This window comes from Ixodes scapularis, unplaced genomic scaffold (genome assembly GCF_016920785.2).
Source record: "Ixodes scapularis isolate PalLabHiFi unplaced genomic scaffold, ASM1692078v2 PGA_scaffold7__128_contigs__length_106722199, whole genome shotgun sequence".
NCBI classification, from domain to species: Eukaryota; Metazoa; Arthropoda; class Arachnida; order Ixodida; family Ixodidae; genus Ixodes; species Ixodes scapularis.
The window spans coordinates 97,164,014-97,177,156 of NW_024609882.1; the positions used below are offsets into that span (position 1 = coordinate 97,164,014).

The 13,143-nt window shown below is 46.7% G+C and overlaps 1 protein-coding gene across 1 annotated transcript in view; it reads right to left on the minus strand.

The window, feature by feature from the left end:
- LOC8025667 (RNA cytidine acetyltransferase) overlaps positions 1–8,931 on the minus strand; it is a 98,340-nt gene extending 89,409 nt beyond the window's left edge. Inside the window, exons 1-4 of the mRNA XM_029989704.4 lie at positions 8,721–8,931; positions 7,813–7,904; positions 4,606–4,728; positions 586–757 (exon numbers count right to left, since the gene is read on the minus strand). Coding sequence (XP_029845564.2) covers positions 586–757; positions 4,606–4,728; positions 7,813–7,904; positions 8,721–8,828 — 495 coding nt within the window. The 5' untranslated portion in view covers positions 8,829–8,931. The remainder of the gene's footprint in view (positions 1–585; positions 758–4,605; positions 4,729–7,812; positions 7,905–8,720) is intronic.
- Between the last annotated feature and the right edge of the window lie 4,212 nt (positions 8,932–13,143).

The following is a 13,143-nucleotide window of genomic DNA, read 5'->3' on the forward strand; positions in this document are numbered from 1 at the left end:
TTTCAGCATGCACCGATCACCATCACAAAGTTGGCATTCCGTCTAGTTGCACCTCAACAATGTGGGATCCCCTTCCTGGAGTCATCGCCGAAATCCCTGATAGTATGCGTTTTAGAACTGCCATAATAACCTTTTTTCGTAAAGAGCCCTCACTACTGTATAATCTTTTTGCTGTATGCTGTCTTTTTCTTTTTATTTGTGTACTTAACCCTCATCTGTAACGCCTGTGGCCCTGAGGGTAAATAAATAAATAAATATTGTGAGAGCTGCAACTGGTCAAAGTCAGGTAACCGACCTAACTTTAAGAAACAACCTTAAAGTGCAGCTCCACTCAATTCTGAAAATTTTGGTATAAGGAGTGATTTCACATTAAAAAGCAGTCATAAAAGACACTTCATCATTTGCTTCACGAAAAATGAATACATGCATCGTTAAATCTTACTTCAAACAGGAGAAGAAATCGAAACCGAAACTTTGGCTCCGTCCGGCAACTTTGGCCTCGGGCCAATGTTGCCGTGGAGAGGAAAACCAAGGCGCGTTTGGTAGGTTAGGAATGTGCTCTGGCCCCAAGCCCCGCATGCCCACCATGGCGAGGGTGTAGAGCTGCCGGAGGGAGGAGATGGACTGGAGCAGGAGCACCACCAGGCCGCCCCCTTCCACGGTCTCCATGGTGCGTGCCAGCACGTTGGCCGTCATGGCCTCAAAGTCCTGCAGCACCAGCATCCCATACGTCTGGCCCAGGATCTTGTGCGTCTCGCTGCACGGGGGGACACGCTCGCTACACAACGGATCAAATTGAAGGGAGGGATCTGCCACATAAAGGATGGGGGATTCCTTTCCACCACCCAGGGGCCTTTTGACGCACAACCAACGTATCTCTGCAGTGAGCATCTGTGAGACCCTGGGGACTCCTTCTCGGTCCCACAGTCACGCTAACGATCCATCCAAGCCAATTAAGGGGAACCCAAAGCGCACAATGGCGTTCCTCATCTTTGTGCGTCTTCCATCACCGCTAAACTATCGTGCGCAGAAAAAAGGGCGGGATCACGGCGCACTTGCTGCGCACGATTGCCTTCGCCGGTGATATCAGATGCATAGAGACGAAGCACTTCTGGCGCTGCTTGATGGACTACGTCCAATCAGTGTCGGCTGCGGTCGGACTTCAAGGGAAACTCCCCTCAATTCCGAAAACTTCGGGATAATGAGTGATTTGACGTTAAAAAAAATTAATAAAAGACACTACGTCATTTGCTTTGCGAAAAATAGGGTACTTTATATTGTTAAATCTTACTTAAAATGTGAGTCAAAATGGAAACCATTGAAGAGGGGAGAGAACTCCAAGATATTAGCTATAAAGTGCACATATAAGCAACAGTATGTTTAAACAAAACAGTATTGGTGATGTTAGCAATCGAAGAGGGAAGGTGGTTCCAGCCTATGTTTGAAACACGAAAGAACATCAAAATAGTGACATTCTAAAATTTGGAATGCAAACCTTATGGCTACCTTATGACAAGCAGAGATGTACAAAGCTGAAGTAACTAGTTTATGACGAGGGGTGACATTTTTATGAAATAGCTTATGAAAAAGACACAAACCAGATTTTCAGCTGTGAATTAGCAACGGCAGAACTAGTCTTTTTCATGGAAGAAACGCTAGCAGTGCGACGACAGTTTGTCAATACGAAACGAGCTGAGCGAGTTTTGAATGGATTCAGTAGTGACGAGTGAGCGGGACCTCACACAGCAGCAGCATATTCTAATTTTGGATGGATTAGGCTTTTGTACATGGTTGGTTTCAATGAAGACGGAGCGAGAAAGCAATTTCTTTTTAAGTATTCTAATATATGGTTATCACTGTTAATTACATATTCAATATAAACCTTCCAAGAAAGGTTAGACGTTACATGAACACCAAGATATATATAGACGGACATTGAAGCCAGAGGATTGCTCTCAAGAGAGAGTAGCATGCCACACATTGAGCCTTGTGGGACATCCGGGGTGACTGGAACAATACAAGAATTCATATTATTAGCAGTAACGGATTTTAGGTGGTTATTTAAAACGGCATCAATCCAATTTAGTATACAGTCAAACCCGTTTAAAATGAACAGCAGGAAACGCTACGATCAGTTCGATATAGCAAATAGATTGATCTAGCAAAAAACATTTACAATGAACTTCCACGATGAGTTTGTTGTAAGCGAGAGCTTCTCTTTCTTTCTCATCTCTTCATTTCTGCCTTGTAACAAGTTGTTTTTTTTTGTTTTTGTTTTTTTCTGCATGCGTGCAGGGTTTGTTCTCTTAGCTTATCTCCCTTTCTGAATCGCTTCTCTTCGTGGGCAAATGCTGTGGGATGAAAATATCTTTTTTTTCTGTGAGTGCGTGCAGAGTGTAATTTTTAGCTTTCTCCCCTTCTGATTAGCTTCTCTTCGCTCAATTTTGATCGCAACTAGAGCTTTTGAAATTTTCTTTCTTTCCTACTTTTTTGGGGGAAGGGACAGGCTAGAAGACGATTGTTTGCGCGTTTTAGAAGCCTTCCCGGGGGGAAAAAGTTCGATATAGCCAATATGTTGTCAGTTGTAAAACATACTTTTGTAGCGTTAGCTACACTGGCCGAAGTTGAGCAGTTTCGCGTGGCCCTCATAATGAGCCGTGCTCATTATGCGGAGCGCGCGGCGGCGGAGCTCCGCATAATGAGCACGGCTCGCATAATGAGCACGGCTCATTATGAGAGCCACGCAAAGCCGCCGCCGCGCCCACCTCGCCGGTCTGCGCATTCCAGAGGAGTGACGTCATAGCAGCGGCAGACGCACTGGCGCCGTGTGCCCAGCTGTGCGCCTCCATTGCGCAGTAGCAATGTCTGACGCTGCACCGAAGCACCTCTCATTTCGTGCACATAAGCTCACGCTACGTATATCCTAGCATAGCCGAGCTAAGCCACCGCAATTTTTTACATGCATTTTTATTTCAATCTTTCGTGAGTTCGATATCGACAATAGTTCGCTCTACGTGGGTTTGTTCTAAACGGGTTTCACTGTATAGGAGTCAATGTTAAGTGATTGTAATTTATAAAGAAGGAGCTTGTGGGAAACTTTGCCAAAGGCTTTTGAGAAATCTTAAAATACACAATCAGTTTCACCATGATTATCAAGAGAATGATGGAGATCATGCGTGAAAGATAATAGCAGCGTCTCACACAAAAAATGTTTTCTAAAGCCATGTTTGAAATTGTGAAGAAGTCATTAGTTTCAGGAGAATCTATCAACTGCAAACAAATTATGTGTTTAAATATTTTACATGGCACATTTGTCAAAGAAATCGGTCGATAATTGGACGGGTTCCGCTTTTCGCCAGATATGGGTAAAGGAACCACCTTCCCAACCACCCAACCCCTTAGGACTATGCCATGGACTGCATATAAAGTTTTGAGAGAATTATTGAACAATACATATCTGAATTTTTGAAGAACTTTCTGTTGATCCCATATATTCCAGCACAGGATGAAAGCTTCAAATAATTAATAACGCCAGCCACATTGATCGCATCAAGTGCCACTGAGTCCATAGGCAAAAAAGAAGGACAATACCGGTATTTGGTTAACATCAGAGGTTGTATAGGACCCACTAAAAGTTATGTATTATACAGCCTATTTCTGAGCTAATAACGGGGAATTTGTTTAGGTAGCAGGAAACTAGATTTTTTTATATGCAGACAAACACCACTAGGCGCGGACTATTTAAGAGAAAATAGTTTATCTGAAATTTGCCTCCGCCTAATATGCACCGGGTGTGGGCTATTATCCGGAAAATACGGTAAATGTATAATCTGAACTGTACAGATCAAAACACAGGAAAAAATCTAGACTAGAGCGGACAAACCCAGTCGTAAAAACCCAGAAAAAGTAAAATAGTAGATATAATGGACTAACGTTCATTGCACACAGCCCCCTTCCAACAAATTCGGAGCGGCATTAAGGATAATCAGAGAGAATCACACATGGATTGTGCACCTCAGCTGCGCCCCACAAAAACAATAGGAGTGAGAAACACACTTCCAAACGTTAAAACGAGATGGAGCTTTGGCTACTGCAATAAACAAAAACGCAGCCTTATTGCGGCTACTTTGAGAATTGTACATTTACGAGAAAAGAGCAGCTTTTACGCAAATGTGTCACACTATATGCTGCGTAATCGTTACCTGCCGTGCGTATAATAAAAATTGTGGTTATTTTTTGTAAATTCCAGATAAGGCAAACATCCTTCGGAGTTCCGTTGACACACACTCGGTTATAACAGGACACCGTCCAACGCGTGGCAAAAGCGAGACGTTGAACTGGTTAGCCGACCACGCAAAATACAACGCATTGCCTCGATGCACCATTATCCGTGCAGTCAATCTACATCCATCGACGATACTGGGAGTCATTTAGAGAATTAGCAAAATTATGCAGTTTCACAAATTTAAAAGGTGACCGAAAATACAATCTTTTAAGCCACTATTGCAAATGCGACGTTCCAAAAAATGTTTGTCCTAGAAAGCGCGGGCAGACCGTGCCTCGGTGGTCGGGAAGCGAGGCACGCCGGAGCAAGGGGCCACTCACTGGTAGTAGCAGTAGCGGATGTTTGTGGCCGCAACAAACAGCTCAAATGGATCCTCCTCGTTCACGTCCAGCTTCCCACTCTTGATCTTCTTCTGCAACTGCCGCATACGCTTTTTCCGGTGCCTGAAAAGTGACGGAACGAACATGAGGTAGCCAAGAGTCGCACGCCTTCTATTACAAATTTGGATACGTTGAGACATCTCGCAGTGGGTGTCGCCTGCAGAGAAACGTGTCCCGGTATCAACATTCAAACACGTTCCCAATTTATCGAAAATATCCGACACACTTGGAAATGTGCCCTCTCAAAGTCACACTTTATTTCACTCCGTCCTGTCTAGGAATTCTAGGTTCCGAATAGAAGCTTGGTGTGAGGGGTGACCGGCAAGTGGCAGTCGCAAACTGATGAGCAACGCCTGGCTCGAGACATTGCCTTCCCTGCCTGCACTTGTCCAAAGGTTGGGATGCAGCAATGCCCGTTAAATAGGCGATGCAACAATTTGAACTTCGAAAGAATTTGCAGTTTTAAATTTCTACATTATCTTACCATAAGAAATGCAGAAACCACCACATGCTTTTTTCAATTTTCCAATTCCGTCACGTAATAGCCAAGAAAAGAACGTGAATATTTCGCAATTTGCAGCCGCAGGGTGGTCGCCATAAGAATTAAGGCAAGACGCGCAATGACAGGAAAAAAACTACCCCAATCATTTGACCGGTGTCCAAACATTGTTGCACAGTACCTTTAACAACCGGAAGGCCATAAACTGCGGGTGACTCTTAAAAAAACCATACTTGGGCAGTAATTCAATCGCAGTTGTTTGAACTGTAATTTAAATACTCCAAATAACTTGTTCATTACCCGACTGAAAGTAAGGGTGTTTAATTACGTTTTACTATTAGTACTTACAAAATTACAGACAGGTAACGCTGGAGTGGTAAATGTCGTTGAAGCCATTGCAGCCTAAACGGTCGTCGTTGCAGAGATGATAGTGAAAAGTCGCACGACAAAGGTCAAAACAGCATTTTTTGCAACGAATTAAGATGTTAACTCCCGCGGAATAGTGTGTGCACATCAGATCGATCAACATCAGGTTCAAACAGATCGATTGACTGTTATAATCTCAACAAAAGAAAAAACATTTCCTCCTCTCATGCAACCTTCCTGCAAAGATCAAACAAACCTGGAGACAGACAAGCCTGTACTAAATGACATTGTTTACACCTGCAGTGCTGATCAAGTTATTTCTTTCAACTAACCTGTGCAGCCCAATTCTGAAGCAGGCTTGCACCAAGGCATGTTCAGCAAACGCTGTGTTCATTCATTCATTCATTATCCCTTAAAGAAGGAGCATTACACGCCCCTGTGTGTAATGGCCCTGGCAGATGCGGAGTACTACAAGGCTGGCCAATGCTAGCTTTTTTAACTGTACTTTGCAAGATTCGATTCGTGTCAGGTTGCTATTAGGAGCGATGTTCTAGGTCAAGAAGCTATTAGGAACGATGTTCCGTGTTTCGTCCTTTCCCTAAATTGCTCGCTTAGAATTCTGTGGGTTGTTATTCAGCTAAATTTTAACGCGCTGTAGCCTGTTGTCGGCCTCTAAAGTCTCAGGTTGACTTTACAGACAACATTGCAGATTAAGCTACCGTATATTCTGGTCTACAAGTCGCACCCGCCTATAAACAGCAGTTTTCACAAACAAGATGGGTCGCACCTTACTATACGCTTATGCAGAGGGCAAGTTTGTCTGCTTCTTACACAGGGGTTGCAATGATGTCAGAATGCCAAGCTCTTATTGGCTGATTCAAAAAATAGTGGGTAGACCTCACGGCATCTAGCATCGAGGTCTCCCCACTATCCTTCCAATCAAAGCCAAACGGAACTCGGCGTCGCTCTGACGTCACCGCATCCCCCACACAAGACGCAGACGACTTGCTCTTTAAATACCTTTCAACGACCACCCTAACCTCTTATTTGCTGCATGTATCTTTTATTTTATTTGATTAGGAAGAAACAGCTGCTTTGTGTTTGTTTAAGCTTGTCTCAAACACATTTGAATTATTTACCAAGATATGCATACGCACATGTTCAGACACAAGATGAAAGAGCAACCCTAAAGGGCCAGTGAAAAGAAAAAGGAATTTTTTTTTTTTTTAAACAAACTGGTAGGGCCATGCGTGTAAAAAAATGAATTTACTGCAAAAAAAATATTTAGAGCAATATTGACGGCGCGAGATTTATTTTAGTTGTGTCTTAATTATGCGCGCAAAGTCTATGATGTCACGGAATGGTCTACACTCTTTCCACCTCAACATGATGGCCACAGTTTCTCATTGCCGCAGCTTCTCTCCTCCACGTGCCTGAAATGCCAAGAGAAAGCAAGTGGAAAGAAAGCGACTACCAACTAAACTGTGTCTCGCGTCTTTAATATTGCTCTAAAAAAAATTTTTTTTGCATAAAATTTATTTTTTGACACACATTTCTTTTCAGTGGTTCTTTAAGAATACAGTTTGCAGAACCCACTGGCTAAACTCCTCCACAGGTGAACACACCAGAGACAGGAAATGGGAACAAAGGAAAGGCACTGGAAAGCAGATCAACTGTGTATTTTCTACGCATGTCGTCCGCGAAAGCTTTCTCGCAGCGTTTCTCCCCTTGACAAGCAATTCCTTCCGTGCTGTGAACAGTCTGCTACTCCTCCGCTCTGCCAACCGCATCGTGGCTCGGCAGTAAACAAAAGCAGCGTCGAAGGTGCTAAAGACAATAGGTGCAATCAAGTGCACGTCACGGCACACGTGCCCCGGAAGACTGAGTACAAGAGGCACTAAAAGTTTGAATAGTTGCTATCTCATTAAATAAAAACTAATGCAAGCAGGAAAAATCGTTTTTCAGGCCCTTACTCTAAACGTGACAGAGATCAACTCCCAGGATCGTTTAACCTCTGTCCAAAAATTGTTGCATGGCCCCCAACATCTTTTTAATTCATTTATCAGGATCGAAGCCCCAAACCATGCACTCGGGTTCTGTAATTATTTATCGCAGAAAACACACTGTGGATCCCTCCAAACTGTGCTCGGCCCATCGTTTTTCAACAACTGCCTGTCATAGACCAGCTGGAAAGGATTGACGCCAGCAGAGTTGTAAGGGAGGCTCTGTTTCGGCCAGCGCCGTCACTCTGGCAAGACACAGACGGAGAGGCGCATACTCACGTGCTGAACCCAAGCTCCTTCTTGTAGCACCAGAGGACAGAAGGCCGGGCCTTTACCGTCGTCTTGGAGAGCATGTGATGAAGTATGACCACCTGGGCACGGGAGGAAAATGCGGGCAGAGAGGTGGACTAAATAAATGAGTTAGCTGAGTTTGAGACGTCGTCCTGTCTATTTTCTGTCTCTTCTAGGTTTTGATGGTTCTTCTCTACCCCAGTCTCAGGTTAATTCAACATGGTTAATAATCACCCGCTCGTCTGCACCCTTACGATTTTTTTTAAAGAATGATGTACATGCTTTCGCATTCACAACTCATAAAAAGTGCTTAGGTGTACCTCTATCCTTTTTTTCGATCAACGCATTTGCAGCTTTTTGGAAGCCACAAAAAATTAGTTTCGTATTTTTTATATATTTAATCTTGAATGTGTGCTTTCAATGAGCCAGGACCTTTAACCTCAGAAAACGGCCTGTGACCACGGAGAAGAGAGTGAGCGCGACTCAAACCGGCCAGGCCACGATCGGCGGTTTTCAGGCGGAATGAAACCGAATTTCGAGCCGCAAATTCTGTTCTGGGTACATGTAACGTACAACTAAAAACCTCGGCCAGCATAAATACCCTGCCAGTGTCCCTTGAAGGCTTTACAATTCGGCGTACGTGCTTAACGGTCAGTTTCTGGTTCTAACACCTCATGCAGAATTGGTCGAAACAACTTCAGCGAGCAGGAAAAAAAAAAATACCACGCGCGAAGAAAAAAGGAAACGAAAATTAGCAAGCTTAAATGCAGCGTCGACCGATGTTTATTGTAAGGTGTACTCCTGTGTGCCCAAATGGGCACAATATTTGAAACGACACTCCAAAATGCTCGCAGGACGCCTCTGGGGAGCGTAGGCGCCGATCGAAAAAAACTCACCTGATCCCGTCCCTTTTCCCCGACGACAACGAACATTGTCCGGTGCCCGGTGTGAACCCCGTTCTCGATTAGAACACGCAGTCTGTTGTCAATCTTCTTACGGGTCATTTTGACGCAGAAAGGGCCGAGCGCGCCGATTTCACTTGACAAACACCATCAAGCACGTGTACAACACTCGCCCGGCCAAGAAGCGTCCAATGTTGCCAGCCACAGCTCGTAACAACTTGCACTGGAACTAAAAAAAATTAAAAAATAAAAAAAAAAAGTCCCAGAGTACATTGTTTTGGCCAAAACGGTGCCGAGCAGCTTAAGCTCGCAAAAATCAGCCTTTATTTTACCTTTATAGACGTTTTGTCAATGGAAACATCAAGGAAATCTGCAAAATAACGTCGCTCAGAGAGCAGGAGACAAGAGAGGGAGAAAGTTTCGGTTCCGGTTTCGCAGCGTTGTTCATCTGACTGAGCGCGTCTCCAATTGGTGTGTTTAGCACACCGTTTAGCGTACTATGCTGCCCATACATCAAAAGTGGTCCGCAACATAACTCTATGGTCCGCAAGTGGCAACCAATGACGTCAAAGGAGCCGGCGTGTTATGTTGTTGCATGTCGCGATCTTGGTGGTTAGTTGAACTGCTCGAGAAAAGCGCGCGAGTGTCGTTGTCGTCACGGCGTCCTAACTGCTGAAGCTTCCGTGGACTGAAAGAGCGACCTGCAGCAGAACAGGCACCTGCCACACGAACCACCGCTGCTGGAACACCACCAGGATCGAGACCGGCGATCCTGGTGACACTTCTGAACATCACCAGGCAAAAATTGAGAGTATGTTTTTTGACGCGCGGTAAACACACTATAATCGGTGACAGGTCAAGAACGAAGTAGAAGCTCCTCCCACCTCTTTCCACTTTAGTAGTGCGAACGCTGGAGAGGAGCTAGGCGACCTCCTCTCTACCATTCACTCCACTGAAGTAGAAGGGGCTGGGAGAGGGTCGTGTCATATGACAACACAAATTGAAAAACTGAGGACGCGGGTAGAACGCCATGGTACAAAACCCTTACTCTGGAGCACTCTGGAGTAAGACTGATGGCGAATTCCACAGGTCGTTTTGGAGCGCGCCGGGATCAACTTATCTCGAGCGAGCCTATTTCACTGGGCGATCGGGATTGAGACCGACATGTTTCACTGGTCGTTTTGGATTAGCTCCCGCTCCAGATCTCGATCTGGATCCGATGGCGAATTCCACTGGGTGTTTGGAGCGCGCCGGGATCAGTTCACCAGATCCGGAATGGAGCTCACAACCCGAACGGGGTCGCGCCGGCGATGGATCCCCAGTGGAACATGACCACTGCTCCGGGATCAGCATTTGCCTTCATGTCATTCAACTGCCGGGGAATCCCCTTTCTGCGGCCGCCGCGGTCGTTTCGAACACGTTTTCGTAATCGCGGCGCTAACACGTGTTCGATCCGCACGAGCGGCAGGAATGGCTCAGGAGCTTCTAGCAAAGATTGCCGGATTGCCCGTAGCGCGATCCCCCAAAACCTTCTCTTCTCCTTCCTGGAAAACGAACCGGCTGTCGAACCAAGGGGTAAAGACCCTGTCACACTGAGGGAACAGATGGACAACTTTTATCCGGCAACACGGGGAAGTCGTGTTGCCGACGACCCTGTCACGTCGCGGCAACAACAGTCGGGCAACATGTTGCTGCCGCCCGGCAACAGTGTTGCCCGATTTGTTATCCGACAACCCTGTCACACCGCGCTGACGGCGAGGACAATACGGGGAACACTCCGCCATCTTGATTGTTTACCTTCGTTCGTGTGCGGCGCGGAATCGCTGGAAATGTGACTCTACAAAGTGCTAGTGCGTTTGAAGGGCCGGGAATTACCACGGTACGACATCAACCAGTGGCTGTAATTAGAAAACTTGACACGGGGAGTATTTTCCGCTCTTTATTTTATCGAGATGTTCATCATTCGTTGACAAAGCAGATAGCCCTAACCGAGGAAAGTGACATCGCTGATATATGTTCGGCATTTACGCCACCGTATGAAGTGTTTCTGTCCGGTTCTTTCATGCAATTCCTATTTCTACTGTGAAATTGCGTTAGCACCGGCAGTACCCCAAACCGTCTTTTGTAACGTGGTGTTGAGCTGAACTGACAGTGCTTCAAAACTGCGACACCGACACCATCGGCCTTCATAACAATCGGCGGAATAAATATTTTTCAACGCTGTCTACTCGTCTACCGCCTGCTATGTGATCGATTCATTGCCCCAAAACGTCCTGGGTATTTTTTAAACAAATCAGGTGTCTGGTAGCGGGTGATTCCAAGTTCCAAGCATCAACGTTTTTGCAATCGCGGAGCTAACACGTGTTCGACGCACGAGCGGCAGGAATGGCTCACGAGCGTCTAGCAAAGAGCGCCGGAATGCCCGTAGCGCGACAAAACCTTTTACTACCTTCTGTTGTGTTCTCTTCCTGCCCCAGTCTCAGGTTTACAATCATGTTCACCCTTCTGTTCTCTTCTCCTTCCTGGAAAACGAACCGGCTGTCGAGCCAAGGGGTAAGCAAGCGGCCATTACCATTTCTTATGAGGCGAGATCAGGCGAGATGCCCCGCGAGAAAGGAAGTCACGTCCACTGTGGTCACGTCTGTGCGCCGAGGGCTGACCCGGCTGGCTTCCGGTTGAATCCGCCAAAATCGGGGGAGCGACTTTCTCGGATCCAGATCGAGATCTGGAGCGGGAGCTAATCCAAAACGACCAGTGGAACAAGTTTTGTCTCGATCCCGATCGCCCAGGGAAATAGGCTCGCTCCGAAAAAGTCGATCCCGGCGCGCTCCAAAACGACCCGTGGAATTCGCCACGAGAAAAGTCGCTCTCACGATTTCGGCAGATTTAACCGGAAGCCAGCCGGGCCAGCCCTCGGCGCAAACACGTGACTTCTTTTCTCGTGGGGAATCTCGCCTCAGAAGAAGAAGAAGCACGTCGCGGGCTGGGCTCCTAGATTGTCTCGACATCAGAAGAATTCGTAATGGCCGCTTGCTTGGCTCAACAGCCGGTTCGTTTTCCAGGAAGGAGAAGAGAAGGTATTTGCCGCGCTACGGGCATTCCGGCAATCTTTGCTAGAAGCGCCTGTGCCATTCCTGCCACTCGTGCGTCGAACACGTGTTAGCGCCGCGTAGTGAGAATGTCTTCGAAACGACCGCGGCGGCCGCGAAAAGGGGATTCCCGGGCGCGACCCCGATCGGGAAGGCATCCGCCGATCCCGGAGCAGTGGTCATGTTCCACTGGGGATCCGTAGGCGGCGCGACCCCGTTCGGATCTTGTGCTCCAATTCGGATCTGGTCGACTGATCCCGGCGCGCTCCAAAACGCCCAGTGGAATTCGCCATGAGTAAAGTTTGGAAGAAGGCCCCTGCCTCTGTTATCTGCTATCGTCTCCAGCGAAGTCAAGTTGATTGTAGTCATGTTTTACGAGACCCTTGTTCCCGTGGCCAATTTTCTCACAGCGATGTAGCAAGATGCGCGTGTTCGCGCTTCAAAGCATTAGCGAGTTCCGTCATGTACCGCATTATATGGCTTGATTGAAAAGTACCGATCGCAGAAAGCAAGTGTATTATTAAGCTGCAGTACTAGTCTCAGTGTCTGTTCTTGAGGTTGCAAACAAATGCATGCAGTGAGCTGGCACAGCGTTCGGTGTACGTTGATTTGCATTCACTTGACTTCGCCGATGCGGAATTTTCACTCGCTTATGTGCCAGCAAAGTTGTAACTGTTTCGTTATTCGTGGTGTTTTATATTTAGCGACGAGAAGGAAAAGGTACTTATTGCACTGTGTACAAGTCTGGAGAAATCCACGACGACGTGAGAAATCGTAGTGCGGAGACCATAGCAGACGACAGATGCACAACCCGGCGAAACTGAAACGCCACTGTACTGAAACTATACCCTCGAGTCTCCTGTTCGTGACTGCGCTTGCTACTACCCAACCTTGCCATGACATTCAAGAAGTCACTGCACAGTTGCCAGTAAACAAACAGAAACGATAGATACAATTACCTTGCGAGCAAGCCGGCCGTGTCGCGGCGGTCGCCTATTGTTCGCCGCGACCTGGCGGTAGCCGCCGCAGGAGCATCGGGCAGCAATGGCGACGAACAGCACGGAGGACAGTGTCCCCGTCGTGATTACGACGGAATTTAAGGCAGTTACGAGTTCGGAAAGTTCCTTCGGAAGCCGGTGCCGCCGGCTCAGAATCATCGCGAAGTAATAGCAACGAACAGCACAGATGACAGTGGGCGACTAAGAATCCGGAAAGCTTCTTCGGTAGCCGGTGCAGAATCATCAGGGGGAAGCAGTGGCGATTAGCAGCCTAGCGGACAGTGTTCCCGGGGTGATTACGACGGGGTTTAAGGCAGTTACGAATCCAGA